At 38.4% G+C, this 27,322-nt stretch overlaps 1 protein-coding gene across 1 annotated transcript in view; it reads right to left on the bottom strand.

The window, feature by feature from the left end:
* LOC138417303 (ankyrin repeat domain-containing protein 26-like) overlaps window positions 1-27,322 on the bottom strand; it is a 78,061-nt gene that overhangs the window by 32,131 nt on the left and 18,608 nt on the right. Inside the window, exons 11-18 of the mRNA XM_069547146.1 lie at window positions 11,572-11,701; window positions 11,209-11,270; window positions 9,840-9,927; window positions 6,921-6,973; window positions 6,755-6,827; window positions 2,918-3,166; window positions 2,436-2,684; window positions 1,320-1,402 (exon numbers count right to left, since the gene is read on the bottom strand). Of these exons, the coding sequence (XP_069403247.1) occupies window positions 1,320-1,402; window positions 2,436-2,684; window positions 2,918-3,166; window positions 6,755-6,827; window positions 6,921-6,973; window positions 9,840-9,927; window positions 11,209-11,270; window positions 11,572-11,701 (987 nt within the window). The remainder of the gene's footprint in view (window positions 1-1,319; window positions 1,403-2,435; window positions 2,685-2,917; window positions 3,167-6,754; window positions 6,828-6,920; window positions 6,974-9,839; window positions 9,928-11,208; window positions 11,271-11,571; window positions 11,702-27,322) is intronic.

Below are 27,322 nucleotides of genomic sequence, written 5' to 3'. Positions count from 1 at the left end.
CCTGCAATTATCCGCATGCGGTGGCTTCTGGAACCAGTCCTGTACTGGTTTGCCTTTCTGATCAGTGTTTTTCATGACAGCAGGAGTTCCGTGACTTTTTGTTTGAATTACGTGTTTCATCTTACCGGAGCAGACAAGCCACAGACTCGACTGGCGTGTCTGTCCGATGTCTAATTTCCAACTAGTGGGATTTTGCCTCATATTGTCTGACATTTACATATCAAACTCTTGGTCTTCTTTCACTTCAAATGTAGCTACCTGGTCCCCTACTTTTTTAATTTTCTGCATCATTATAAAAACTCTCCTCATTTTTGGTAAACACGTGTTCAATATCTAGTTTATCACTTTCAAGGTCTATTTATTTTCACTGAAACAAAGCTTTGAAGATGACTGACAAGCATATCCCGGGGACCTATAGTTTATTTGATGAAAAAGCATTTTCGAGACTGGGTTCTTTTTGTTCAGGACATGCTTGGAATACTAGATTCTTTACTGTCTGAGCCACCAGGGAAGTCCAACAATATTGGAGTGGGTACCCTATCCCTTCTCCAGGGAAATTTCCTGACCCAGGAATTGAACTGGGGTCTCCTGCATTGCTGGCAGATTCTTTAACGGCTGAGCTACCCAGGAAGCCCCTACATTCAGTTATATTATGTTCTAATATCCACCAAAGAAAGTGGATAAAGCATTTTTAGTAATATCTACTGATTTCCCACCCTGAAATGAAATAAATTAGAACGTTACTATTTGTACCCTAAAAACAAAGGTGCAATCTAGAAGGTTCAAGTCTCTTAATAGGCAACTAGGGTCGATTCTGTGACCCCACTCTCTCCCTGAATGTTCATCCCTAGTCAATTGTACCGAGGTCACAGGCAGAATGAATCTTTCATCTTGGCATCAGTGGCTGGCGATTTTAATGGAAAAGCTTGAGCCGCTGGGAATGATTTCTCTTTACATATATCTAGGTCAGGGGCCATAATATTGTTCATAATTTCAACTGCGTAATCTTATGATTCAGTATTTGATATCACCTTCTTAATCATAAAATGAAATTATAAAAATGGAAGAAGTAAACAAGTCAGGAAAATTTTTTTCCCTTGATTCCAAAGATAAACTATAAATTATAATAGATTCTAACAGTATTTTAAGTTGTATAATTAAAGTGCTATAAAAACTATTAAATTATTATCTATCAATTCTAAAAGGGTAATTTTGAAAGGCAATTTTATTTGTTATGGACTCTGTTACACACTGTATTGTGTTGCTAAAGCATAGAAAATGGTATTAAACCAGAAATTTAAATTTATAGTTTTACTTACCTGTAAACGGTTATTTTCATCTCCATCAGGTTTTTCTTGTTCTTCCTCCAATATCACTTCCAAGTCTAGTTCTCCTGACAAATCTGCATGTTTGGTTAAAATTATTTAGAATATTTAGATAAAAGACATAATCTTTATTTAAAACACAGATTTAAAACATTGTATCAAATGACAGCGTAAGTCAATATTTGTCTTCAGATGACTATTTACTTCTTTAAGAAATACTTCCAGTGATCAAAAACTTCAACAAACCATTTGGGAAATACTAGATGTCACCAGGATACAGGCACACAAACACCTCAAAGATTCATTAATGAATTCACCCAAGCATCAGTGAAAAAAACAATCAGAAACTAAACAAAATTTCAAAATACAGGACAGACATATAAAGTCACAGTATAGTCTCTTCTCTACTTCATCACAGAACCTTTTTAACAACACGCCAAGCTTCAACTGCAGTGTTATTCTTAGTTTACAAAATTGCTCTTTTTATGCTTTTATCAGTTCCTTCATCTGAAATGCTTCCCTGTACTCTTCTGACAAATTACTTTTCATTTTTTAAGACTCAACCTGCTTTGTGAAGTTGCCCTTGATTACAGCTCTCTTTCCCCTGATAAAGAGGAATCCCTTTCCTTGTAGCTACCTTAGTACTTTGTAGATTTTTCTAGTGTACCTTTCTAGACTTCTTAGATATAGATCTGAACTGTAAATCATTTCTTCACATGTCTATTCTCTTGGCTTCTAGACTGCAGAGGACAAGTTGTTAAAAATCACCTTAGTATAAACATTCTTTATTTTTCTTAAATAATTACTTGTCTGCCTAGGTCTCACAAAGAGTCCCAGAGTTCTAAATATAATCCTGCTACCCACCCTCAGATGTATGCTAAATACTAGCCTAAACAAACTTGCTTCTTCCAAATTCTATTATTTATTATATTACTATGGTCAGAGGGAGAATGCAAGCACCTTGCTAAGAGATATTGTTTGGCGGCAGGTTGCATAAAAGGAGTCAGCACAAGGTAGATTTTGCCACAAAATCTAATCTGGAACCGTCAGAAGGACGGTAAGGCTGTGCCCAGGTGGCACACGGCTGAGTGCCCTGGGCTTCTGCATTACCTTCTTTGCTTCCTCTGTTTCCTGGCAGCGGGGACTGGCACGGGTGATGGGGCATGGAATTCCCTGCCAGAAACACCGCTGCGTTTTTCATCTTTTCTTTATCTGTTATGGTCTTCTGTCCGAGCGCTGGTGGATTTTTGGTCGCTGATTGGGACACCAACGGACGCTGATCATCAACTTTCAAATGCCCGGCTCTTTGACAAGTCTCACCACTGAGGCTCAAACTAGTCAAATCCCAATCTGAAAAATCTGAAAACAAAGTCTCCATTTATCAGGATCTGAGTAAGAATACAACTGACTACCTCGTACAAAGTCTTTCTTCAGAGAATCAGTTCCACGTCCTCCTTCCCCTCAAACTCACTACTCCTTCAGAGGTTACTCTATCTTACATGTCACTGTCATTCATAAAGAGATGTTAACTAGCATGTCTCATTGCTTCTACTTTTTATTTTCTAGTATTACTTGGATTCAATTTTTATTACCTTCTTTGCTTCCTCTGTTTCCTGGCAGCAGGGACTGGCACGGGTGATGGGACATGGAATTCCCTACCAGAAACACCGCTGCGTTTTTCATCTTTTCTTTATCTGTTACGGTCTTCTGTCCAAGTTCTGTGGGTGCTGATTGATTTTTGGTCACTGATTGGGACACCAACGGACGCTGATCATCAACTTTGAAATGCCCGGCTTTTTGACAAGTCTCACCACTGAGGCTCAAACTAGTCAAATCCCAATCTGAAAAATGTGAAAACAAAGTCTCCATTTATCAGGATCTGAGTAAGAACACAACTCTGACTACCTGTATTTAATAAGAACTTTATTATTTTCCTTCAACATACAAATATTTTATTAACAAAATTTATCTCTAATTTATTCTACATTTAATTTTGCATGATAATATTGTGTGTTCTAGAGACCATGGTTTTAAAAACACTTTTAATGAGTGGTACTACTTTAATTAATGGTAGAAACCTAGACAACATATTAAAAAGCAAAGACATCACTTTGCTGACAAAGGTCCGTACAGGCAAAGCTCTGGTTTTTTCAGTAGTCACATGTGAGAGTTGGACCACAAAGAAGACTGAGTGCCAAAGAATTGATGCTTTCAAATTGTGGTGCTGGAGAGACTCTTGAGAGTCCTCTGGACAGCAAAGAGTTCAAACCAGTCAATCCTAAATGCTGAAGCTGAAGCTTCAATACTTGGCGCACCTGATGCGAACAGCTGGCTCACTGGAAAAGCACCTGATGCCAGGAAAGACTGAGGGCAGGATGAGAAGGGGAGGGCAAGAAGAGAAGGGGGCAGCAGAGGATGAGATGTTTGGACAGCATCGCTGATTTAATGGACATGAACTTGGGTGAACTCTGGGAAATGGTGAGGAACAGAGAGGCCTGGCTGCAGTCCATGGGGTCACAAAGAGTCGGGCACAACTTAGCGACTAAATACCACCACCATCAACAACTACTTTAATTTCAGTGAGACAGTCTTTCCTCAATGTAGAAATGTCGTCAGAACTCAGTTTTAAAGCCTTGGATAAACGTCATAACCTGGAGAAGGAAATGGCAGTCCACTCCAGTATTCTTGCCTCTTGCCTGAAAATCTCTTGGACAGAGGATCCTGGTGGGCTACCGTCCATGAGGTCGCAGTGGTTGAACACAAGACTAAACAAAAATATCATAAACTTATATAAGAAATGATAGCCTGGTGTGTGACTAATTGTTTCCATGTGAAAATAGGTAAGTCTAGGAGCACACTGGATCCAAAGAGCACAGAGGGCCATGAGACAGGAGTGAATACACCACAAAAAAATGAAAACGGTCAGATCTAAATTTCTTAAGAGAAGTCAAAAAAAAAAAAAAAAAAAGGCAAGAAATGTAAAAGTGAAACTTACAACCCTGTGTCAACAGAAGGGCCCTTTTATCATTTTATATCCAACCACTTCAATGGTTTAAAAACAGTGGTTCTCAGGTGTCCCCTCAGAATCACTGAAGTCCAGAGACCCATTGGGTCAGGAGGTCCAAGAGGTCAGAACTATTTTCACAACAACACTAAACATCACTTCCATTCTCATTCTATTCTGAGGGCACAGTGGAGTTCTTCAGAGACACAATATGTGATATCATAACATTAAGGACTAATGGAATTAGCAACTATGATTGTGTGTGCTTGTATTTTAAGTTTTTCAGTTTTATTTTCCAATATAGTGAACAACAATAGACTTAAACAAAGTTTCTTGGAATTTTCAATAATTTTAAGAAGTATAAAAGGAACCTAAAGCCAAAAACTTTCAGAATCACCGTTTTAAAAGATTATGTCTATCGAATCTAAGGTATGATTACTTCCCCTACTTCTAATAATCAAAGATACCACACACACACACACACACACACACACACACACACACACACAGTCTGCTAATCAAAACATCTGATTGGCCTTCATTCATCTGTGTAACAACACTAAAATGAAATAATTATAAGCTGAAATACAGCTGACATATTAGCAAGTGAAGCTTTACTCTAGGTAAAGGTCAGAGTTCAAATAAGCATTTTTGGACACTGGAAAAATCTTCAGTTCAGTTCAGTTCAGTTGCTCAGTCCTGTCTGACTCTTTGCAACCCCATGAATTGCAGCACACCAGGCCTCCCTGTCCATCATCAACTCCCGGAGTTCACTCAAACTCATGTCCATCGAGCCAGTGATGCCATCCAGCCATCTCATCCTCGGTCATCCCCTTCTCCTCCTGCCCCCAATCCCTTCCAGCATCAGGGTCTTTTCCAGTGAGTCAACTCTTCGCACGAGGTGGCCAAAGTACTGGAGTTTCAGCTTTAGCATCAGTCCTTCCAATAAACACCCAGGGCTGATCTCCTTTAGGATGGACTGGTTGGATCTCCTTGCAGTCCAAGGGACTCTCAAAAGTCTTCTCCAACACCACAGTTCAAAAGCATCATTTCGTCAGCACTCAGCCTTCTTCACAGTCCAACTCTCACATCCATACATGACCACAGGAAAAATCATAGCCTTGACTAGATGGACCTTTGTTGGCAAAGCAATGTCTCTGCTTTTCAATATGCTGTCTAGGCTGGTCATAACTTTTCTTCTAAGGAGTAAGCGTCTTTTAATTTCATGGCTACAGTCACCATCTTCAGTGATTTTGGAGCCCCCAAAAATAAAGTCTGACACTGTTTCCACTGTTGCCCCATCTATTTCCCATGAAGTGATGGGACCAGATGCCGTGATCTTCGTTTTCTGAATGTTGAGCTTTAAGCCAACTTTTTCACTGTCCTCTATCACTTTCATCAAGAGGCTTTTTAGTTCCTCTTCACTTTCTGCCATAATGGTGGTATCATCTGCATATCTGAGGTTATTGATATTTCTCCTGACAATCTTGATTCCAGCTTGTGCTTCTTCCAGCCCAGCATTTCTCATGATGTACTCTGCATATAAGTTAAATAAGCAGGGTGACAATATACAGCCTTGATGTACTCCTTTTCCTATTTGGAACCAGTCTGTTGTTCCATGTCCAGTTCTAACTGTTGCTTCCTGGCCTGCATATAGGTACCTCAAGAGGCAGGTCAGCTGGTCTGGTATTCCCATCTCTTTCAGAATTTTCCAGTTTGTTGTGATCCACACAGTCAAAGGCTTTGGCGTAGTCAATAAAGCAGAAATAGATGTTTCTCTGGAACTCTCTTGCTTTTTCCATGATCCAGCGGATGTTGGCAATTTGATCTCTGGTTCCTCTGACTTTTCTAAAACCAGCTCGAACATCTGGAAGTTCACGGTTCACGTATTGCTGAAGCCTGGCTTGGAGAATTTTTAAGCATTACTTTACTAGTGTGTGAGATGAGTGCAATTGTGCGGTAGTTTGAGCATTCTTTGGCATTGCCTTTCTTTGGGATTGGAATGAAAACTGACCTTTTCCAGTCCTGTGGCCACTGCCGAGTTTTCCAAATTTGCTGAAAAATCTTTGAGTCTAATAATTAATTTCTGAGAATTCCTGAGAGTATAGAGATTCCAAACTGAGAACTTAAGGGTATTGAAACATATACAGAAACATCTTGAGTTCAAGCTTACATTTTGAACATTTCTTGTTCATATGCTTATAAATATCTTTTTTTTTCAAAACATGGATACCAACAATAACATTTGCCTTATGTATGTCCAATTCTTCAGTTAAATTTGCAAAAAGAAGTTAGGAGTACGAAGAGCTAGCATTTCAAGTATTTCAGTGTCCCTCTTTCCAGAAGGGACTTCCCTGATGGCTCGATGGTAAAGCATCTGCCTGCAATGCAGCAGCCAGAGTTAAGTGTGTATTGCAAAATTTACCTGAACTAGATGTTTGTGGATCCTTCATTCCGACTGTTTTATTAGGAACAGAATCTTTCAATCCGACTGCGGGCTGAATTGGTTTGGAAACAAGTTATTAATAAATAATGTACATAGGATACAATCCACAGTTCATAATTCAAGATAAAAGCATAAGTGTTTTTACCTTCACATTAGGACATTTCTCGGGCAACTTAGCAGCAGCAGCAGCAGGAGAACCTAAAAGGCAAAACGGACATAGAGTTAATTACATGTAAATATGAAAGCCAGCTCTACATTCATGCAGAGTTAGTACTGAGCAGAATCCTCGTGCCCAGCCTTGACACTGAATACATTCCGTTTCAGTGTCTTGTTTTTAGGGGGATGTTAGGACACAGGCAAGACAGACATAGGAATCCATTATAGAGCGTGAGGAAAAAACAGGAATACAGGTTTACCAAAACATGCAGTAAGATTTCAAAAGTAACATCATGTTTTCAATGACTTCAGAAAATATTAAAGAGCACATAGACCAATGTGAACATGCTGACTGATGAGGAGAAAATTAATCTTACTCAGAGGAGCAAATCATGAACCCAAGAAGATAACCGTGAAAGCTGATGGTAAAATGCACCAGTATATCTTGAATGCAATACAGCAGTAACATTTACACCATTATACTACAAGTATTTAACATGTTCTTCAGTCTATCCAGTCATTTAAGAAGTGCACTGTTGGGATGACAGTTCACCAGAATGTATAGTTCATTTCTCATCAGGGAAAGAGTAATGAACTGATTAGCTCAAATATACACTTGTAGAAAAATGGTTCATAAAAATATTCATTTTTTTTCCATACCCATGTGGGCTACTGGTATGCCTGCATGTCTTGGCTCCTCTAATTTAGCCATCTTAAAATTTCCCAATCCACTCACGCAAGAAGGCATATAAGACACACCTATGAAATAATGTACAATAAATTCTCAACATTGAAATATAATGATCAAAAAGGAAATAATAAATTTAACTGCCACAGAATTATTAGATGTTAAAAATCTTGCATGTTTTAAAATCAGTGTAGTATTTATTGAAAATAACAGTTCTAGCCTTTAGGGAATGAACCCTATCAATCTGTTTTGTTTCAAAACTTAGTTTGGTTGGGTACATCATGCTAATGCTTAAAAGGATTTCTGTGAAACAACTGTCAAAAAATCAGTTATCTTAAAAATAAAAAGTCAATCCCTCCATATTCAAATTAATCCAATTTGAATAACAAATACCAGTACAACATATATCTTTGATGTCTATAGTTACTTGGAGTAGCTGGGGTTGTCCCAATTTCTAGCACCCCATCCTGCCTCCTTTATTATTGGGAACAACAATGATCTTATCTCTTTTCAGTGTAAATACACTGAAGCCATCTCTAAGGAGTTCTCTCAAGTGTCCCCATCGACTCCAAACTCATCTCCCTAAAGCCTTACTTTCCTCCCTTTGTCCTTTCACGAGAGTCTTTCCTCTATAAAGGGTAATCTCTGGATCCCTGGTCTGAATTCTTCCCCCTTTACATTCTATCTATGGATCATCCCCACCACTTCTTTTCCTTCTTTGCTTAGCAATGGTATATTACACCTGTAATTGCTAGTTCGACTCTTTGCTTCCCTCTGGCTATAAACACGCTCAGAAAGAAAAATAAAATAATGCTTTTCCTTGATCCTGTTATGGCCTGCACTAGCCAATGCTCTTCTTCCAGATTTCTCTAAACGCAAGGCTGCTGCTGCTGCTGCTGCTGCTAAGTCGCTTCAGTTGTGTGACCCCAGAGGCGGCAGCCCACCAGGCTCCCCCATCCCTGGGATTCTCCAGGCAAGAACACTGGAGTGGGTTGCCATTTCCTTCTCCAATGCATGAAAGTGAAAAGTGAAAGTGAAGTTGCTCAGTCGTGTCCGACTCTTAGCGACCCCATGGACTACAGCCTACCAGGCTCCTCCATCCATGGGATTTTCCAGGCAAGAGTACTGGAGTAGGGTGCCATTGCCTTCTCCAAACGCAAGGCTACACCCTTGCTACTCGGAGAGCTTGTTGGAAATGCAGAATCTCAGACCTCATGCTCAGCATGTGCACTTCCCACAAGGTCCCCAGGCAACTAATTAAAATTTGAGAAACTATTTGGTCTATACAGAGTCTGCTTCTACATTACTTCAACTTAATTTATTCTCCTGAAATCTTAGCCTCAACTTCCTCACTGTAACACTTTCCCCCCAAACTGAAACTGCATTAGAAGTTGGGAACTTTCCAGTGGACTCTCTATCAGGCTGTAGGTTCCTTGTCTCCCTAGTGTGTCCCCCACTCTCTCCTTCTTTCCCACTCTCTTGTTTTGTCCCCTGTGACACCATCCTGGAAAGCAGCAACACTTCATATGACACCAATTTGCATACATTTACAGCTGAGCACCTATGCCCACGCTCCCCCAAAGGATGACACATTGCTCTGCACGCCCAGGGACCGCAGTTCTGAATGTCTTCCTAACAACGAGTAAACAGGAGGGAGGGAGAACTTTGCTGTTCTTCTCTGACAAGTTTTGGTGCTGGAAGCTCACTTCAAATTCATTGTCCAGGTCAAATACTCTCCCTTTATCTAGAGACCTTCATTACTTATTGCCCCCTCCCCCACAGACCTGTGCTTCCTTTCTTCCTTTCCTCCCTGTACCCACTGCCTCTCTCATCCTTCATTCCCTCTTGCCTCTTATTTCTCGACCTTCCTTTGGTTGTAGAGTATCTTGAAACAGAACTAATTATTTTTTCTTTTGCCCATGTGTCACGTGGAATCTTAGTTCCCTGACCGGGGATCAAACCTCCACCCCTGCACTGGACAGTCTTAACATTTGGACCTCCAAGAAGTCCAGGAACTAATCGTTTAGCTCCTTAAACTGGATTCTCAATTTAATCTGTGGCTGACACCTAATAAGATACACAATTTCCCTCCTCTTCTCGTCTTTTTCCTCACTACGCATCTGACGGGTATTTTTTTTTTTTTTTTTTTTGCCTGTTAGAATAGTCCCATTTTAAATCTATGTTCTGTCAAATAACTTTTCTATAAAATACAGTTCTCACCTTGTACTTGTTCATTTAATGTAGTTTTTCCTCTTTGATCTCCAAATAAATGGTCCACAAACTTCAGTGGAATGCTCTCAGAGATACTCTGTTAAAATCAATATTGAGTTCCATGAGGATTTCCTAATATCTTTTTAAGAAAATACCCTACTTTTAAAAATTGCCTACATTTAACCCGGTTAAGACAGGTTTTGCCAAGATCTCACAGCTGCCAAATGACAGAACCTGCATGCTGACTTCATATACTGCTGGATCACCAGGCAGTGGCTGCCAGCAATGAAGACATTAGGCCCTTCCTATCTCCTTCCATAGCTGCCACCTTCAAAAAGGGCATCGTTACTTTATGTTACCTCAAGTACGGCTGCCATAAAGGTAGTCTGCCCTGCTACTTAAGTTTAGTTGTTCAGTTGTGTCTGACTCTTTGCGACCCCATGGATTGTAGCCTGCCTAGCTCCTCCATCTATGGGATTTTCCAGGCAAGAGTATTGGACTGGGTTGCCATTTCCTTCTCCAGGGGATTTTCCCAACCCAGGGATCGAACCTTGGTCTAAAATGTTGGCAGATACTTTACCTTCTGAGCCACCAGGGAAGTCCCCACCTACTTAAACAATCCAAAATGGTTTGTACTTACTAAAACGTTGCTAAAGCAAACTGCTGTTATTATAACCCCACATAGTTCTTACTACTCCCCATGCTTTTGCTTCTCTTAAATGTTTCTTCCAGATCAACCTGACAATCCAACACAGTAACACTTTCAAGTCTCAAGCACTATCTTTCAAGGTCCAAGTAATAAAAAACCACAATTCAACCTGTTTCTCTCTGACCCTCTCTAGCAGTTTTACACATGCGTATGTACCAAAGAAACACACATTTGGTTGGGAGATTGGGACTAACACACACACACTGCACACTATTGTGTATGAAACAGATAACTAGTGAGGACCAACTGTATAGCACAGGGAAGGCTACTCAATATTCTGCAATGGCCTATATGGGAAAAGAATCTAAAAAAGAGGTGATACACACACACACACACACACACAAAACAAAGAAACATTTGGCCATGGGCTGACCTGAAATAAGGTTTCAATTTTCAGATAAATGTAGCTTCAGAACTCAAAGGGATTCCTTATGATCTCTAACCCTTGGATTTTGTACTACACTGACTTCACTAGGTGAATCTTGTAAATGAACAAAAGTGTACTAGGTGGTAGTATTTAGCACAGAATTATTTTATTCAATATAGGTTAAAAGCAAGAAAAAAGTTTTGATGGGGAAATGCAAGGGTGAGAGAGTCACAGCATCTCCTGCTTTCATGTACTTACATTACTCAGGGCTTACATTTCAAAATAATAATAGAAGACAGTACCTCAGAATCCCAAGGTGATTCTATATCTTTCTCCTCTCCCAGTCCTAGGGCTGACATCATGCCTGTAAAATGCAGTCACAGATACATTAATGAGAACATTCACTACTGTGAATTTTAAAGACGTATGTAAATCTACCTCTATCCACAAATATTTCAATAAAATAAAGTAGTGGAAAAGAATTTCAGAGGGTTGAAGCATTTTCAGGAAGAAAAAGTTGGTAGTAGGTGGGACACTTCTGAAGAAAGAGAGCAAAAGAAGTGTACTTAAAATGAAATGGATATTGAATTTGGATCTATACCATTTACATGTTTTTATATTTGCTTTTAAGTATAGACAAAATTTACAGGCATTCACTAACTTACCACTTCTATCATTTTCACGTGCTCTATCAACAGAAGTCAAATGGTCATGATTTGCTTGCCCTTGGGGAGCCCTTTCAATGATATCAGCATCACTTTCTTTTTCAACAAGTTCTGGCTTTGTGGCTCCTTCCTATAAAAACAAGACAAAATAAAACCAAAACCCAACTTCAGAAAACATATTCATTCATTGGTCCTTCACCCCGTCAGTGAGACGACAAACAATCACTGTGTCTAGCACATCCTCTAGGGTGTCCTGGGAGAAGTTAGAACTGTAAAGAGAAGAGTGACTCTGCTCTGCGTCTAGGCAAGGCAGAGACACACGGACACAAACAAGAGCAGAAGAGTATCCTTCGACATCTCTGCAGCTGAAGTGGACCGAGCACAGGATGCGCACAAAGGAGAGAGGAGGCAGGTGTACCTGCGAAGCTCAAGGAACGCTGTGACAAAGGGCTGTGTCTCAGAAGACAGAGTGCAGAGCCGGGGTGTGATGGGGATTCTAGGAAGGATGGCATGAACCAACAGATAGGTGTGAAACAATGTTCACAAGTCATGTGGAAAACTAGATCACAGTTACTGGGAACTGTATAGAGAGACAAAACTGGAGGACCAGGTTCAAACAGGGAAAAGCAAGTGTCATCTTCTTCCTTCAAGTGACAGGGATCTACTAAACACGTAAAGGCATTACATCATCACAAATTTATTTTATTTGGTGCCATGCTTTTATTCAAATGAAAGGGAAAAGACTACACTGCACTAGGAAGTAGAAAGTTCAGTTTAGTTCAGCCACTCAGTTGTGTCCGACTCTTTGTGGCACCATGGACTGCAGCACGCCAGGCCTCCCTGTCCATTGCCAACTCCCAAAGTTTACTCAAACTCATGTCCATTGAGTCGGTGATGCCATCCAACCATCTCATCCTCTGTCGTCCCCTTCTCCTCCTGCCTTCAATCTTTCCTGGCATCAGGGTCTTTTCTAATGAGTCAGTTCTTCACATCAGGTGGCCAAAGTTTCAGCTTCAGCATCAGTCCTTCCAGTTAATATTCAGGACTGATTTCCTTTAGGATGGACTGGTTGGATCTCCTTGCAGTCCAAGGGCCTGTTAAGAGTCTTCTCCAACACCACAGTTTAAAAGCATCAATTCTTTGGCGCTCAGCTGTCTTTATAGTCCAACTCTCACATCCGTACATGACTACTGGAAAAATCACAGCTTTGACCAGACGGACTTTTGCTGGCAAAGTAATGTCTCTGGTTTTTAATATGTTATACAGATTGGTCATAACTTTTCTTCCAAGGAGCAAGTGTCTTTTAATTTCATGGCTGCAGTCACCATCTGCAGTGATTTTGGAACCCAAGAAAATATAGTCTGTCATTGTTTCCACTGTTTCCCCATCTATTTGCCATGAAGTGATGGGACTGGATGCCATAATCTTAGTTTTCTGAATGTTGAGTTTTAAGCCAACTTTTTCACTCTCCTCTTTCACCTTCATCAAGAGGCTCTTTAGTTCTTTGCTTTCTGCCATAACGGTGGTGTCATTTGCATATCTGAGGTTATTGATATTTCTCCCAGCAATCTTGATTCTAGCTTGTGCTTCATCCAGCCCAGAGTTTCTCATGATGTACTCTGCATATAACTTAAATAAGCAGGGTGACAATATATAGCCTTGATGTACTCCTTTCCCTATTTGGATATTTGGCCTTGGAGTACAGAATGCAGGGCAAAGGCTAATAGAGTTTTGCCAAGTGATCGCACTGGTCATAGCAAACACCCTCTTCCAGCAACACAAGAGAAGACTCTACACATGGACATCACCAGATGGTCAATACCAAAATCAGGTTGATTATATTCTTTGCAGCCAAAGATGGAGAAGTTCTATACAGTCAGCAAAAACAAGACTGGGAGCTGACTGTGGCACAGACCATGAACTCATAGCCAAATTCAGACTTAGATTGAAGGAAATAGCAAATAAGATGGTATTTTACAGGAGAGCATTAAAAAAAAAAAACCCTATAAGCAATGCTCCAGAGTGGACAGTAAGTACAGTAGATACTGTACATCACCCAAAGTGTCCATTAAACTGTAATTAAAAAGCTAATTTGGCTTTTAAAATAGCCAAATACAAATGGTAACAGTCATTCTAAAACAAACTGCAGAGCCAGGAGGAGTGAAAAGATGGACAAGTATATTTTAGAAAGATTACTCTGGCAGCAACATAAAAAAGAACATCAGGGTAGCAAAACTAGAAAAGAATATTTCAAGATTATAGGTGAGACAGTGAGTTATGGTGATAAGATATGAAAAATGATAAGCAGGCAGAAAATACTGAACTTCCTGAGTGACTGGAGGTGGTAATTTCAAGGAAGTTTGGAGTCCGGGATTTTTCCTGCTGTGGCATTTCAGTGATGCTGTCTACTAGGATGGGGAGGACAGATGAAGGGATAGCTTACAAAGAGTAAGGGATGAGGGAAGCGTCAGGGACAATGCCTTCAGTTTGGGGTGTAATAAATTATTTTGAGGCATGCAAGGGACTCAGAAGAAAGGATTTGGGTAAATACATTTGAATTAGAAATAGATAAACTTATTCAGGAAAAACATACTGTAAAGATAATTATTTGTAAAAGATACTAACCTGGTATAATTAATGCAAACCTAGGCATAATTCTGAACTTTTGAAAATAAAACAATACCAGGGAAAGAAAACTATGAGATTAAAATTGTCAATTATATATTTCAACATATTTCAAGGATATAAAAATATACTTTTATAAATATATGAAAATACTCATTTCTCTCATATTACCATAATAAGCATTTTGTTTAATGAAAAGGTTTAATTGTAAAACACCATTTCAAGATGCTACAAGAAGACTCTTTTTTTTTTTTTAACTTTATTTTACTTTACAATACTGTATTGGTTTTGCCATACATTGACATGAATCCACCACGGGTGTACATGCGTTCCCAAACAGGAACCCCCCCTCCCACCTTCCTCCCCATAACATCTCTCTGGGTCATCACCGTGCACCAGCCCCAAGCATGCTGTATCCTGCGTCGGACATAGACTGGCGACTCGATTCTTACATGATAGTATACATGTTACAATGCCATTCTCCCAAATCATCCCACCCTCTCCCTCTCCCTCTGAGTCCAAAAGTCCATTATACACATCTGTGTCTTTTTTGCTGTCTTGCATACAGGGTCGTCATTGCCATCTTTCTAAATTCCATAAATATGTGTTAGTAGACTGTATTGGTGTTTTTCTTTCTGGCTTACTTCACTCTGTATAATTGGCTCCAGTTTCATCCATCTCATCAGAACTGATTCAAATGTATTCTTTTTAATGGCTGAGTAATACTCCATTGTGTAGATGTACCACTGCTTTCTTATCCATTCATCTGCTGATGGACATCTAGGTTGTTTCCATGTCCTGGCTATTATAAACAGTGCTGCAATGAACATTGGGGTACATGTGTCTCTTTCAATTCTGGTTTCCTCGGTGTGTATGCCCAGCAGTGGGATTGCTGGGTCATAAGGTAGTTTTATTTGCAATTTTTTGAGGAATCTCCACACTGTTCTCCAAAGTGGCTGTACTAGTTTGCATTCCCACCAACAGTGTAGGAGGGTTCCCTTTTCTCCACACCCTCTCCAGCATTTATTGCTTGCAGATTTTTGGATCGCAGACATTCTGACTGGTGTGAAGTGGTACCTCATTGTGGTTTTGATTTGCATTTCTCTTATAATGAGTGATGTTGAGCATCTTTTCATGTGTTTGTTAGCCATCCGTATGTCTTTGGAGAAATGTCTATTTAGTTCTTTGGCCCATTTTTTGATTGGGTCGTTTATTTTTCTGGAATTGAGCTGCATAAGTTGCTTGTATATTTTTGAGATTAGTTGTTTGTCAGTTGCTTCATTTGCTATTATTTTCTCCCATTCAGAAGGCTGTCTTTTCACCTTGCTTATATTTTCCTTTGTTGTGCAGAAGCTTTTAATTTTAATTAGATCCCATTTGTTTATTTTTGCTTTTATTTCCAGTATTCTGGGAGGTGGCTCATAGAGGATCCTGCTGTGATTTATGTTGGAGAGTATTTTGCCTATGTTCTCCTCTAGGAGTGTTATAGTTTCTGGTCTTACATTTAGATCTTTAATCCATTTTGAGTTTATTTTTGTGTGCGGTGTTAGAAAGTGATCTAGTTTCATTCTTTTACAAGTGGTTGACCAGTTTTCCCAGCACCACTTGTTAAAGAGATTGTCTTTACTCCATTGTATATTCTTGCCTCCTTTGTCAAAGATAAGGTGTCCATATGTGTGTGGATTTATCTCTGGGCTTTCTATTTTGTCCCATTGATCTATATGTCTGTCTTTGTGCCAGTACCATACTGTCTTGATGACTGTGGCTTTGTAGTAGAGCCTGAAGTCAGGCAAGTTGATTCCTCCAGTTCCGTTCTTCTTTCTCAAGATTGCTTTGGCTGTTCGAGGTTTTTTGTATTTCCATACAAATATTGAAATTATTTGTTCTAGTTCTGTGAAAAATATGGCTGGTAGCTTGATAGGGGTTGCACTGAATTTGTAAATTGCTTTGGGTAGTATACTCATTTTCACTATATTGATTCTTCCGATCCATGAACATGGTATATTTCTCCATCTATTAGTGTCCTCTTTGATTTCTTTCATCAGTGTTTTATAGTTTTCTATATATAGGTCTTTAGTTTCTTTAGGTAGATATATTCCTAAGTATTTTATTCTTTTCGTTGTAATGGTGAATGGAATTGTTTCCTTAGTTTCTTTTTCTACTTTCTCATTATTAGTGTATAGGAATGCAAGGGATTTCTGTGTGCTGATTTTATATCCTGCAACTTTACTATATTCATTGATTAGCTCTAGTAATTTTCTGGTGGAGTCTTTAGGGTTTTCTATGTAGAGGATCATGTCATCCGCAAACAGTGAAAGTTTTACTTCTTCTTTTCCAATTTGGATTCCTTTTATTTCTTTTTCTGCTCTGATTGCTGTGGCCAAAACTTCCAGAACTATGTTGAATAGTAGTGGTGAAAGTGGGCACCTTTGTCTTGTTCCTGACTTTAGGGGAAATGCTTTCAATTTTTCACCATTGAGGATAATGTTTGCTGTGGGTTTGTCATATATAGCCTTTATTATGTTAGACTCTGTTTTAAAATTGACCTTAAAAGACAAGTTTTAATTTGTAGAGGAGAAATGCTTATGTGAGGATGGAAATATGAGGCATTTTAAAGTACTACTATGACATAAGAAAGAAATAGAAAACCCCATTTGAAAAGATCTCATTCAAAATTGATGGTGAAATCAAAAGCTTTACAGACAAAGCAAAAGTTAAGAGAATTTAGCACCACCAAACCAGCCTTACAACAAATACTAAAGGGATTTACAGCCAGTAAACACAAGAGAAAGGAAAGACTTACAAAAACAAACCCAAAACAATTAAGAAAATGTCAACAGGAACATATATATTGATTATTACTTTAAATTAAATGGATTCAATTCACCAACCAAAAGATACAGGATAACTGAATGAATACAAAAACAAGAGCCAATATATATACTGCCCACAAGAGACTGCTTCAGACCTAGAGACACATACAGACTGAAAGTAAATGGATGGAAAAAGATATTCCATTTGAACGGTAACCAAAAGAAAGCCAGTGTGGCAATCCTTATTTCACACAAATAGACTTTAAAATAAAGAATATTATAAGAGACAAAGAAGGACACTACATAAAAAGGATCAATCCAAGAAGACATAACAATTGGAAATATTTATGCCCCCAACATGGAAGCACCTCAATACACAAGGCAAACACTAACAGGCATAAGAGGGGAATTCAACAGCAACACAGTCATAGTGGGGGACTTTAACACCCCACTTATACCAATGGATAGATCATCAAAACAGAGAATCAATAAGGAAACACAAAACTTCAGTGAAACATTAGACCCAATGGATCTAATTGATATCTTCAGGACTTTCTATCCAAATGCAGAATATACTTTGTTCGCAACTGCACATGGAACATTCTCCAGGATAGACCACATCTTGGGCCACAAATCAAGCCTCGGTAAATTTAAAAAATTGAAAATATATCACGTATCTTCTCTGACCACAACACTATGAGACTAGATAGCAACTACAGGAGAAAAACGTAAAAAAACACAAACTCATGGAGATTAAACAATTCATTACTAAATAACAAAAAGGTTATTGAAGAAATAAGAAAGGAAATCAAAAGATTCCTAGAAACAAATGACACAAAAACACAACCACCCCAAACCTATGGGATTCAGTAAAAGCACTTCTAAGAGAGAAGTTGATAGCAGCAAAATCCTACCTCCAGGACAAGAAAAGCATCGAACAGGCAACACCCTACATTTAAAGCAGCTGGAAAAAGAACCAAAACCTCTCAAAGTCAGCAGAAGGAAAGCAATCATACAGATCAGAGCAGAAATAAATGAAAAAGAAAATGAAGGAAACAATAGCAAAGATTAATCAGACTGAACACTGGTTCTTTGAGAAGATAAGCAAAATGGACAAACCACTAGCCAGACTCATCAAGAACAGAAGGGAGAAAAATCAAATTGACAAGATTAGAAGTGAAAAAAGAGAGGTTACAACAGACAACACAGAGATGAAAAGGATCATGAGAGAATGTTCTGAGCAACAATATGCTAATAAAAGGGACAACTGAGAGGAAATGGACAGATTCTTAGAAAAGTTCAACCTCCCAAAACTGAATCAGGGAGAAATAAAAATTACAAACATGCCAATTACAAACACTGAAATTGAAAGTGTTATCCAAAATCTCCCAAAAACAAAAGCCCAGGGCCAGATGGCTTCACAGGGTAATTTTATCAAACGTTTAGAGAAGAGCTAATGCCTATTTTTCTGAAACTCTTCCAAAAAATTGCAGAAGAAGGAACACTTCTGAACTCATTTTATGAGGCCAAAATCACCTCGATACCAAAACCAGGCAGAGACAACACAAAAAAGAAAATTACAGGCCAATATCACTGACAAACACAGATGTAAAAATCCTCAACAAAATTCTAGCAAACACAATTCAACAACACATTCAATAGCTCATATACCATGATCAATTTGGGTTTATGCCAGGGATGCAAGGATTCTTCAATATACACAAACCAATTTCAATGTGATGCACCATCTTAACAAACTGAAAAATAAAAACCATATGATCATCTCAATAGAGGCAGAAAAAGCCTTTGACACAATTCAGCACCTGTTTATGACAAAAACGCTTCAAAAAATGGACACAGGAGGAACCTTTGTCAACATAGTAAAGGCCATATAGAATAAACCCACAGCAAACATTATTCTCAATGAGGAAAAATGAAAAGCATTCCCTCTAAGATCACGAACAAGACAAAGTTGTCCGTTCTCACCACAATTATTCAGCATGGTTTTGGAAGTCCTAGCTATGGCAATCAGAGAAGAAAAAGAAATTAAAAGAATCCAGATCTGAAAAGAAGAAGTAAAACTCTCACTTTTGCAAATGACATGATATGCACATAGAAAACCCAAAAGAAACTATCTATTTTCTAGTAAAAGAAAATTTCTAGAACTAAATAATGAATATAGCAAGGTTGTATGATACAAGGTCAATACACATAAATCACTTGAATTCCTATACACTAACAATGAAAAATCAGAAAGTGAAATTAAGGAGCCAATCCCGTTCACCACTGCAACAAAAAGAATAAAGTATCTAGTAATAAACCTACCTAAGGAGACAAAAGATGGAAAATTCTAAGACACCGAGAAAAGAGAAGAAAGATGACATAAACAGGTGGAGAGATATTCCATATTCCTGGGTAGGAAGAATGAATAGTGTGAAAATGAATATATTACCAAATGCAATCTACAGATTCAGTGTGATCACTTTCAAATTACCAATGGCATTTTTCATAGAACTAGAACAATATATACAATGGACTATTACTCAGCCATAAAGAGAAACACATTTGAGTCAGTTCTAATGAGGTTGACAAACCTAGAGCCTATTCTCCGGAGTGAAAGGAAAGTCAGAAAGAGAAGTATAAATATCATATACTATTCGCATATACATGGAATCTAACAAAGATTCTGAATCTACAATGGTACTGATGAATTTATTTGCAGGGCAGGAAGGGAGAAACAGATATAGAGAACAGACTTACAGACATGGGGGGAGGGGAAGAGGGGAGAGGGTGAGATGGATGGAAAGAGTAACATGGAAACTTACAGTTCCATATGTAAAATAGATAGCCAATGGGAATTTGTTGTATGACTCAGGGAACTCAGAAAGGGACTCTGTGACAATCTAGAAGGTCGGGATGGGGAGGGAGATGGGAGGAGGGTTTGGGAGGGAGGGGACATGGGTGTACCTATGGCTGATTCTTGATGTTTGACAGAAGACAACAAAATTCTGTAACGCGATTATCCTTCAATTGAAAAATAAATCAGTTCAGTTCAGTTCAGTTCAGTTCAGTCGCTCAGTCATGTCCGACTCTGCGACCCCATGAATCGCAGCACGCCAGGCCTCCCTGTCCATCACCATCTCCCGGAGTTCACTCAGACTCACGTCCATCAAGTCTGTGATGCCATCCAGCCATCTCATCCTGGGTCATCCCCTTCTCCTCCTGCCCCCAATCTCTCCCAGCATCAGAGTCTTTTCCAATGAGTCAACTCTTGGGAGGGAGGGGACATGGGTGTACCTATGGCTGATTCTTGATGTTTGACAGAAAACAAAATTCTGTAAAGCGATTATCCTTCAATTGAAAAATAAATACATTTTCTAAAAACCCCATTTGAAAATTTCATCGTTTTCTTCTTTTTTCCTGGTAAACAGCACACTAATGGCTCTAATTTTCTATCTATGCCCTCTTCAATGGCAGATAAAGACTGAAGGAACAATCTAGATATTAAAAAAGTAGTAAAACTATGATTATCCAAGTTGGAAATTTAAAAGTTTTCAAATACATCTATGATTTTCAAGCAAGATTCAATATTCACATCAGGAAAGAACAAATGAGCTGAAAAAATCAAGTAACCACAATGACTGAGTTTTAGATATGGAAGAATTTGCATTTTAGTTTAACATGTATAACAAAGAACTGACATGCTAATTTAACACCTATAAATACTAAAGCTAATAAAGCTTCTTAAATATAAAACTTAACTTAAAAATAACTTCTTAACTTAAAAAAATACTTCTTAAAAATAAACTTCTTAAAGTTTTATTCTTTAATAAAATTCTTAAAATGGAATATATATATTACTAGAGATATTTTAAAAAGTAAAAAATTATCTTTCTGAGATTATTTTATAAACTCTGTTGGTAATTCTTCTTTCCTTATGATTTTATAACAAGTAGTCTACATAAGAAAAAAATCATGAATTGTGATTTCATTCATTTAATGTGTATAATTGCCCATTACTTGCAGATGTTAGGAAAAGATAAATCAGAATCTCTCCAGGGAGGCAGCGGGCAGAGTTCTACATTTTTTTCTTTAAGACTGTTGCAGCTTTAAATTTTTTCATGTCATGAAGAGAGCTTAGGAATCTCATTTATATAATTATAAATTATAATTTTAGTAAAAGACAAGATAAAATGCTTATTTATTTCCTCTTTATTTTCAAAAAGATCCAAAACCTCCAGCAAGATCATACCAAACAGTAAGATAAATTAGTTAAGTACATTAAGTATGTATCAAACAGTAAGTTAGTAACCACAAGAAACAGAAGGGCCACAAATTCTTAATTCATAATATATCGAGTTGACTCATTGGAAAAGACTCTGATGCTGGGAGGGATTGGGGGCAGGAGGAGAAGGGGACGACAGAGGATGAGATGGCTGGATGGCCATTTTGATGGCCATCTGACTCGATGGACGTGAGTCTGAGTGAACTCCGGGAGTTGGTGATGGACAGAGAGGCCTGGTGTGCTGCGATTCATGGGGTCACAAAGAGTCGGACATGACTGAGCGACTGAACTGAACTGAACTGAACTGAAGGCCTAAAACAGAGCTCATCTAGAATTGCCTATGAATGAAAGTTTTGCTAGATTAAACAGAAGACATCACTTGATTAATTTCAAAGTGAGAATTTTTTTAAAAAGAGAAATCACTTCAAATTAAAATGAACTTCCAGAGGGAACTATATTCAATATAGATATATACATATACAAGTGTAACCAAGTCACATTGCTATACACCTGAAACTAACACAGTATTGTAAATGACTACACTTCAATTAAAGAAAAAAACAAAAACCACCACCAACCTCAAAAACACGACCAAAAAAGCTAAGTATCAAATTTTCTTTCAGTTCTTCATAAAAATCAGCTATATGTCATTCAGAAGAGTATAAGTATTGAGTTTTCACAACCTCACTTTCTCCTAAGTTGAATTTGAAATAATTTATCTCATATTTATAATACAGAGTACATCATCTGACTTACCCCCACTATTTCTGTTGTGTTTGTAAAATAATCTGTTTCATCTTGACCTTCATTCCGTCTCATATTCATCTTTTAAAAATTTTTTATTTATTTTAATTGGAGGCTAATTACAATATTGTATTGGTTTTACCATACATCAACATGAATCCACCACGGATGTACACGTGTTTCCCATCCTGAACCCCCTCCCACCTCTCTCCCCATACCACCCCTCTGGGTCATCACAGTGCACCAGCCCCAAGCATCCTGTATCATGCATCGAACCTGGACTGACGATTCGTTTCACATATGATATTATACATGTTTCAATGCCATTCTCCCAAATCATCTCACCCTTGCCCCCTCCCACAGAGTCCAAAAGACTGTTCTATACACCTGTGTCTCTTTTGCTGTCTTGCATACAGGGTTATCGTTACCATCTTTCTAAATTCCATATATATGCGTCAGTATACTGTATTGGTGTTTTTCTTTCTGGCTTACTTCACTCTGTATAATAGGCGCCAGTTTTATCCACCTCATTAGAACTGATTTAAATGTATTCTTTTAATGGCTGGGTAATATTCCATTGTGTATATGTACCACAGCTTTCTTATCCATTCATCTGCTGATGGACATCTAGGTTGCTTCCAAGTCCTGGCTATTATAAACAGAGCTGTGACGAACATTGAGGTACATGTGTTTCTTTCAATTCTGGTTTCCTCGGTGTGTATGCCCAGCAGTGGGATTGCTGGGTCGTGTGGCAGTTCTATTTCCAGTTTTTTAAGGAATCTCCACACTGTTCTCCATAGTGGCTGTACTAGTTTGCATTCCCACCAACAGTATAAAAGGGTTCCCTTTTCTCTACACCCTCTCCAGCATTTATTGCTTGTAGGCTTTTGGGTAGCAGCCATTCTGACTGGCATGAAATGGTACCTCATTGTGGTTTTGATTTGCATTTCTCTAATAATGAGTGATGTTGAGCATCTTTTCATGTTTATTAGCCATCTGTATGTCTTCTTTGGAGAAATGTCTGTTTAGATCTTTGGCCCATTTTTTGATTGGGTCATTTATTTTCTGGAATTGAGCTGCAGGAGTTGCTTGTATATTTTTGAGATTAATTGTCAGTTGCTTCACTTGCTATTATTTTCTCCCATTCTGAAGACTGTCTTTTCACCTTGCTTATAGTTTCCTTCGTTGTGCAGAAGCTTTTAATTTTAATTAGGTCCCATTTGTTTATTTTTGCTTTTATTTCCAATATTCTGGGAGGTGGGTCATAGAGGATCCTGCTGTGATTTATGTCGGAGAGTGTTTTGCCTATGTTCTCCTCTAGGAGTTTTATAGTTTCTGGCCTTACGTTTAGATCTTTAATCCATTTTGAGTTTATTTTTATGTATGGTGTTAGAAACTGTTCTAGTTTCATTCTTTTACAAGTGGTTGACCACTTTCAATTTGTTAATGTGGTGTATTACACTGATTGATTTGAGGATATTGAAGACTCCTTGCATCCCTGGGATAAAGCCCATTTGGTCATGGTGTCTGATCTTTTTAATGTGTTGTTGGATTCTGACTGCTAGAATTTTGTTAAGGATTTTTGCATCTATGTTCATTAGTGATATTGGCCTGTAGTTTTCTTTTTTTGTGGCATGTTTATCAGGTTTTGGTATTAGGGTGATGGTGGCCTCATAGAATGAGTCTGGAAGTTTACCTTCCTCTGCAATTTTCTGGAAGTGTTTGAGTAGGATAGGTGTTAACTCGTCTCTAAGTTTTTGGTAGAATTCATCTGTGAAGCCGTCTGAACCTGGGCTTTTGTTTGCTGGAAGATTTCTGATTACAGTTTCAATTTCCGTGCTTGCGATGGGTCTGTTAAGATTTTCTATCTCTTCCTGGTTCAGTTTGGAAAAGTTGTACTTTTCTAAGAATTTGTCCATTTCTTCCATGTTGTCCATTTTATTGGCATATAATTGCCGAAAATAGTCTCTTATGATCCTTTGTATTTCTGTGTTGTCTGTTGTGATCTCTCCATTTTCATTTCTAATATTATTGATTTGATTTTTCTCCCTTTGTTTCTTGATGAGTCTGGCTAATGGTTTGTCAGTTTTATTTATCCTTTCAAAGAACCAACTTTTGGCTTTGTTGATTTTTGCTATGGTCTCTTTTGTTTCTTTTGCATTTATTTCTGCCCTAATTTTTAAGATTTCTTTCCTTCTACTAACCCTGGGGTTCTTCATTTCTTCCTTTTCTAGTTGCTTTAGGTGTAGAGTTAGGTTATTTACTTGACTTTTTTCTTGTTTCTTGAGGTATGCCTGTATTGCTATGAACTTTCCCCTTAGCACTGTTTTTACAGTGTCCCATAGGTTTTGGGTTGTTGTGTTTTCATTTTCATTCATTTCTATGCATATTTTGATTTCTTCTGTGATTTGTTGGTTATTCAGAAGTGTGTTGTTCAGCCTCCATATGTTGGAATTTTTAATAGGTTTTCTCCTGTAATTGAGATCTAATCTTACTGCATTGCAGTCAGAAAAGATGCTTGGAATGATTTCGATTTTTTTGAATTTACCAAGGCTAGATTTATGGCCCAGGATGTGATCTATCCTGGAGAAGGTTCCATGTGTGCTTGAGAAAAGGTGAAATTCCTTGTTTGGGAGTGAAATGTCCTATAGATATCAATTAGGTCTAACTGGTCTATTGTATCATTTAAAATTTGTGTTTCCTTGTTAATTTTCCATTTAGTTGATCTGTCCATAGGTGTGAGTGGGGTATTAAAGTCTCCTACTATTGTGTTATTGTTAATTTCCCCTTTCATACTTGTTAGCATTTGTCTTACTTACTGTGGTGCTCCTATGTTGGGTGCATATATATTTATAATTGTTATATCTTCTTGGATTGATCCTTTGATCATTATGTAGTGTCCTTCTTTGTCTCTTTTCATAGCCTTTGTTTTTAAGTCTATTTTATCGGATAAGAGTATTGCTACTCCTGCTTTCTTTTGGTCTCTATTTGCATGGAATATCTTTTTCCAGCCCTTCACTTTCAGTCTGTATGTGTCCCTTGTTTTGAGGTGGTCTCTTGTAGACAACATATATAGGGATCTTGTTTTTGTATCCATTCAGCCAGTCTTTGTCTTTTAGTGGGGGCATTCAACCGATTTACGTTTAAGGTAATTATTGATAAGTTTGATCCCGTTGCCATTTACTTTATTGTTTTGGGTTCGAGTTTATACTCCCTTTTTGTGTTTCCTGTCTAGAGAATATCCTTTAGCATTTGTTGGAGAGCTGGTTTGGTGGTGCTAAATTCTCTCAGCTTTTGCTTGTCTGTAAAGCTTTTGATTTCTCCTTCATATTTGAATGAGATCCTTGCTTCGTATAGTAATCTGGGCTGTAGGTTATTGTTTCATCACTTTGAGTATGTCCTGCCATTCCCTCCTGGCCTGAAAAGTTTCTATTGAAAGATCAGCTGTTATCCTTATGGGAATCCCCTTGTGTGTTATTTGTTGTTTTTCCCTTGCTGCTTTTAATATTTGTTCTTTGTGTTTGATCTTCTTTAATTTGATTAATATGTGTCCTGGGGTGTTTCGCCTTGGGTTTATACTGTTTTGGACTCTGGGTTTCTTGGACTTGGGTGATTATTTCCTTCCCAATTTTAGGGAACTTTTCAACTATTATCTCTTCAAGTATTTTCTCATGGTCTTTCTTTTTGTCGTCTTCTTCTGGGACTCCTATGATTCGAATGTTGGGGCGTTTAACATTGTCCCAGAGGTCTCTGAGATTGTCCTTATTTCTTTTAATTCGTTTTTCTTTTTTCCTCTCTGATTCATTTATTTCTACCATTCTATCTTCTGTTTCACTAATCCTATCTTCTGACTCCATTATTCTACTATTTGTTGCCTCCAGAATGTTTCTGATCTCATTTATTGCATTATTCAATATATATTGACTCTTTTTATTTCTTCTAGGTCTTTGTTAAACCTTTCTTGCATCTTTCAATCCTTGTCTCCAGGCTATTTATCTGTGTTTCCATTTTGATTTCAAGATTTTGGATCATTTTCACTATCATTATTCAGAATTCTTTAACAGGTAGAATGCCTATCTCTTCCTCTTTTGTTTGGTTTGGTGGGCATTTATCCTGTTCCTTTACCTGCTGGGTATTCCTCTGTCTCTTCATCTTGGTTATATTGCTGTGTTTGGGGTGGCCTTTCTATATTCTGGCAGTTTGTGGAGTTCTCTATATTATGGAGTTTCCTCGCTGTGGGTGGGGTTGTACAGGTGGCTTGTCAAGGTTTCTTGGTTAGGGAGGCTTGTGTCCGTGTTCTGGCGTGTGGCTGGATTTCTTCTCTCTGAAGTGCAATGAAGTGTCCAGTATGAGTTATGAGATGTCAATGGGTTTAGAGTGACTTTGGGCAGCCTGTATATTGAAGCTCAGGGCTATGTTCCTGTGTTGCTGGAGAATTTACATGATATGTCTTGCTCTGGAACTTGTTGGCCCTTGAGTGGTGCTTGGTTTCAGTGTAGGTATGGAGGCATTTGGTGAGTTCCTGTTGATTAATGTTCCCTGGAGTCAGGAGTTCTCTGGTGTTCTCAGGGTTTGAACTTAAGCCTCCTGTTTCTGGTTTTCAGTCTTATTTTTACAGTAGTCTCAAGACTTCTCCATCTATACAGCACCATTGATAAAACATCTAGGTGAAAGATGAAAAGTTTCTCCACAGTGAGGGACATCCAGAGAGGTTCACAGAGTTACATGGAGAAGAGGGAGGAGGGAGATGGAGGTGACCAGGATGAGTTGAGGTGGAATCAAAAGAGGAGAGAGCAAGCTAGCCAGTAATCACTTCCTTATGTGCGCTCCACAGTCTGGACCGCTCAGAGATGTTCACAGCGTTACACACAGAAGAGAAGAGGGAGGAAGGAGACAGAGGTGGCCAGGAGGATAAAGGGGGGAACCAAAAGGAGAGAGACAGATCCAGCCAGTAATCGGTTCCCTAAGTGTTCTCCACCATCTGGCACACACAAAGAGATTCACAGAGTTGGGTAGAGAAGAGAAGGGGGATGGAGGAGATAGAGGCAACCTGGTGGAGAAAAAGGAGTCCAAAGGTGGAGAGAGCAGTCAAGCCAGTAATCTCGCTCCCAAGTAAAAGTGGGTATTGAAGACTGGGTTCTTAAAGGTACAAAATTTATAACATATACCAAAAAGCAAAGATTAAAAATCTAGAGTAGAGGTTGGATTTTCAAAAATTCAATATTAAAGAAAAAAAAAACAAAGTCATAAAATTTATAAAATATATATATATATGAAGTTTGCT

This window comes from Ovis canadensis, chromosome 13, assembly GCF_042477335.2.
Source record: "Ovis canadensis isolate MfBH-ARS-UI-01 breed Bighorn chromosome 13, ARS-UI_OviCan_v2, whole genome shotgun sequence".
Classification (NCBI taxonomy): domain Eukaryota; kingdom Metazoa; phylum Chordata; class Mammalia; order Artiodactyla; family Bovidae; genus Ovis; species Ovis canadensis.
Note: the sequence above shows the minus strand (reverse complement) of the source record. Positions and strands in the feature narration are given on the sequence as shown.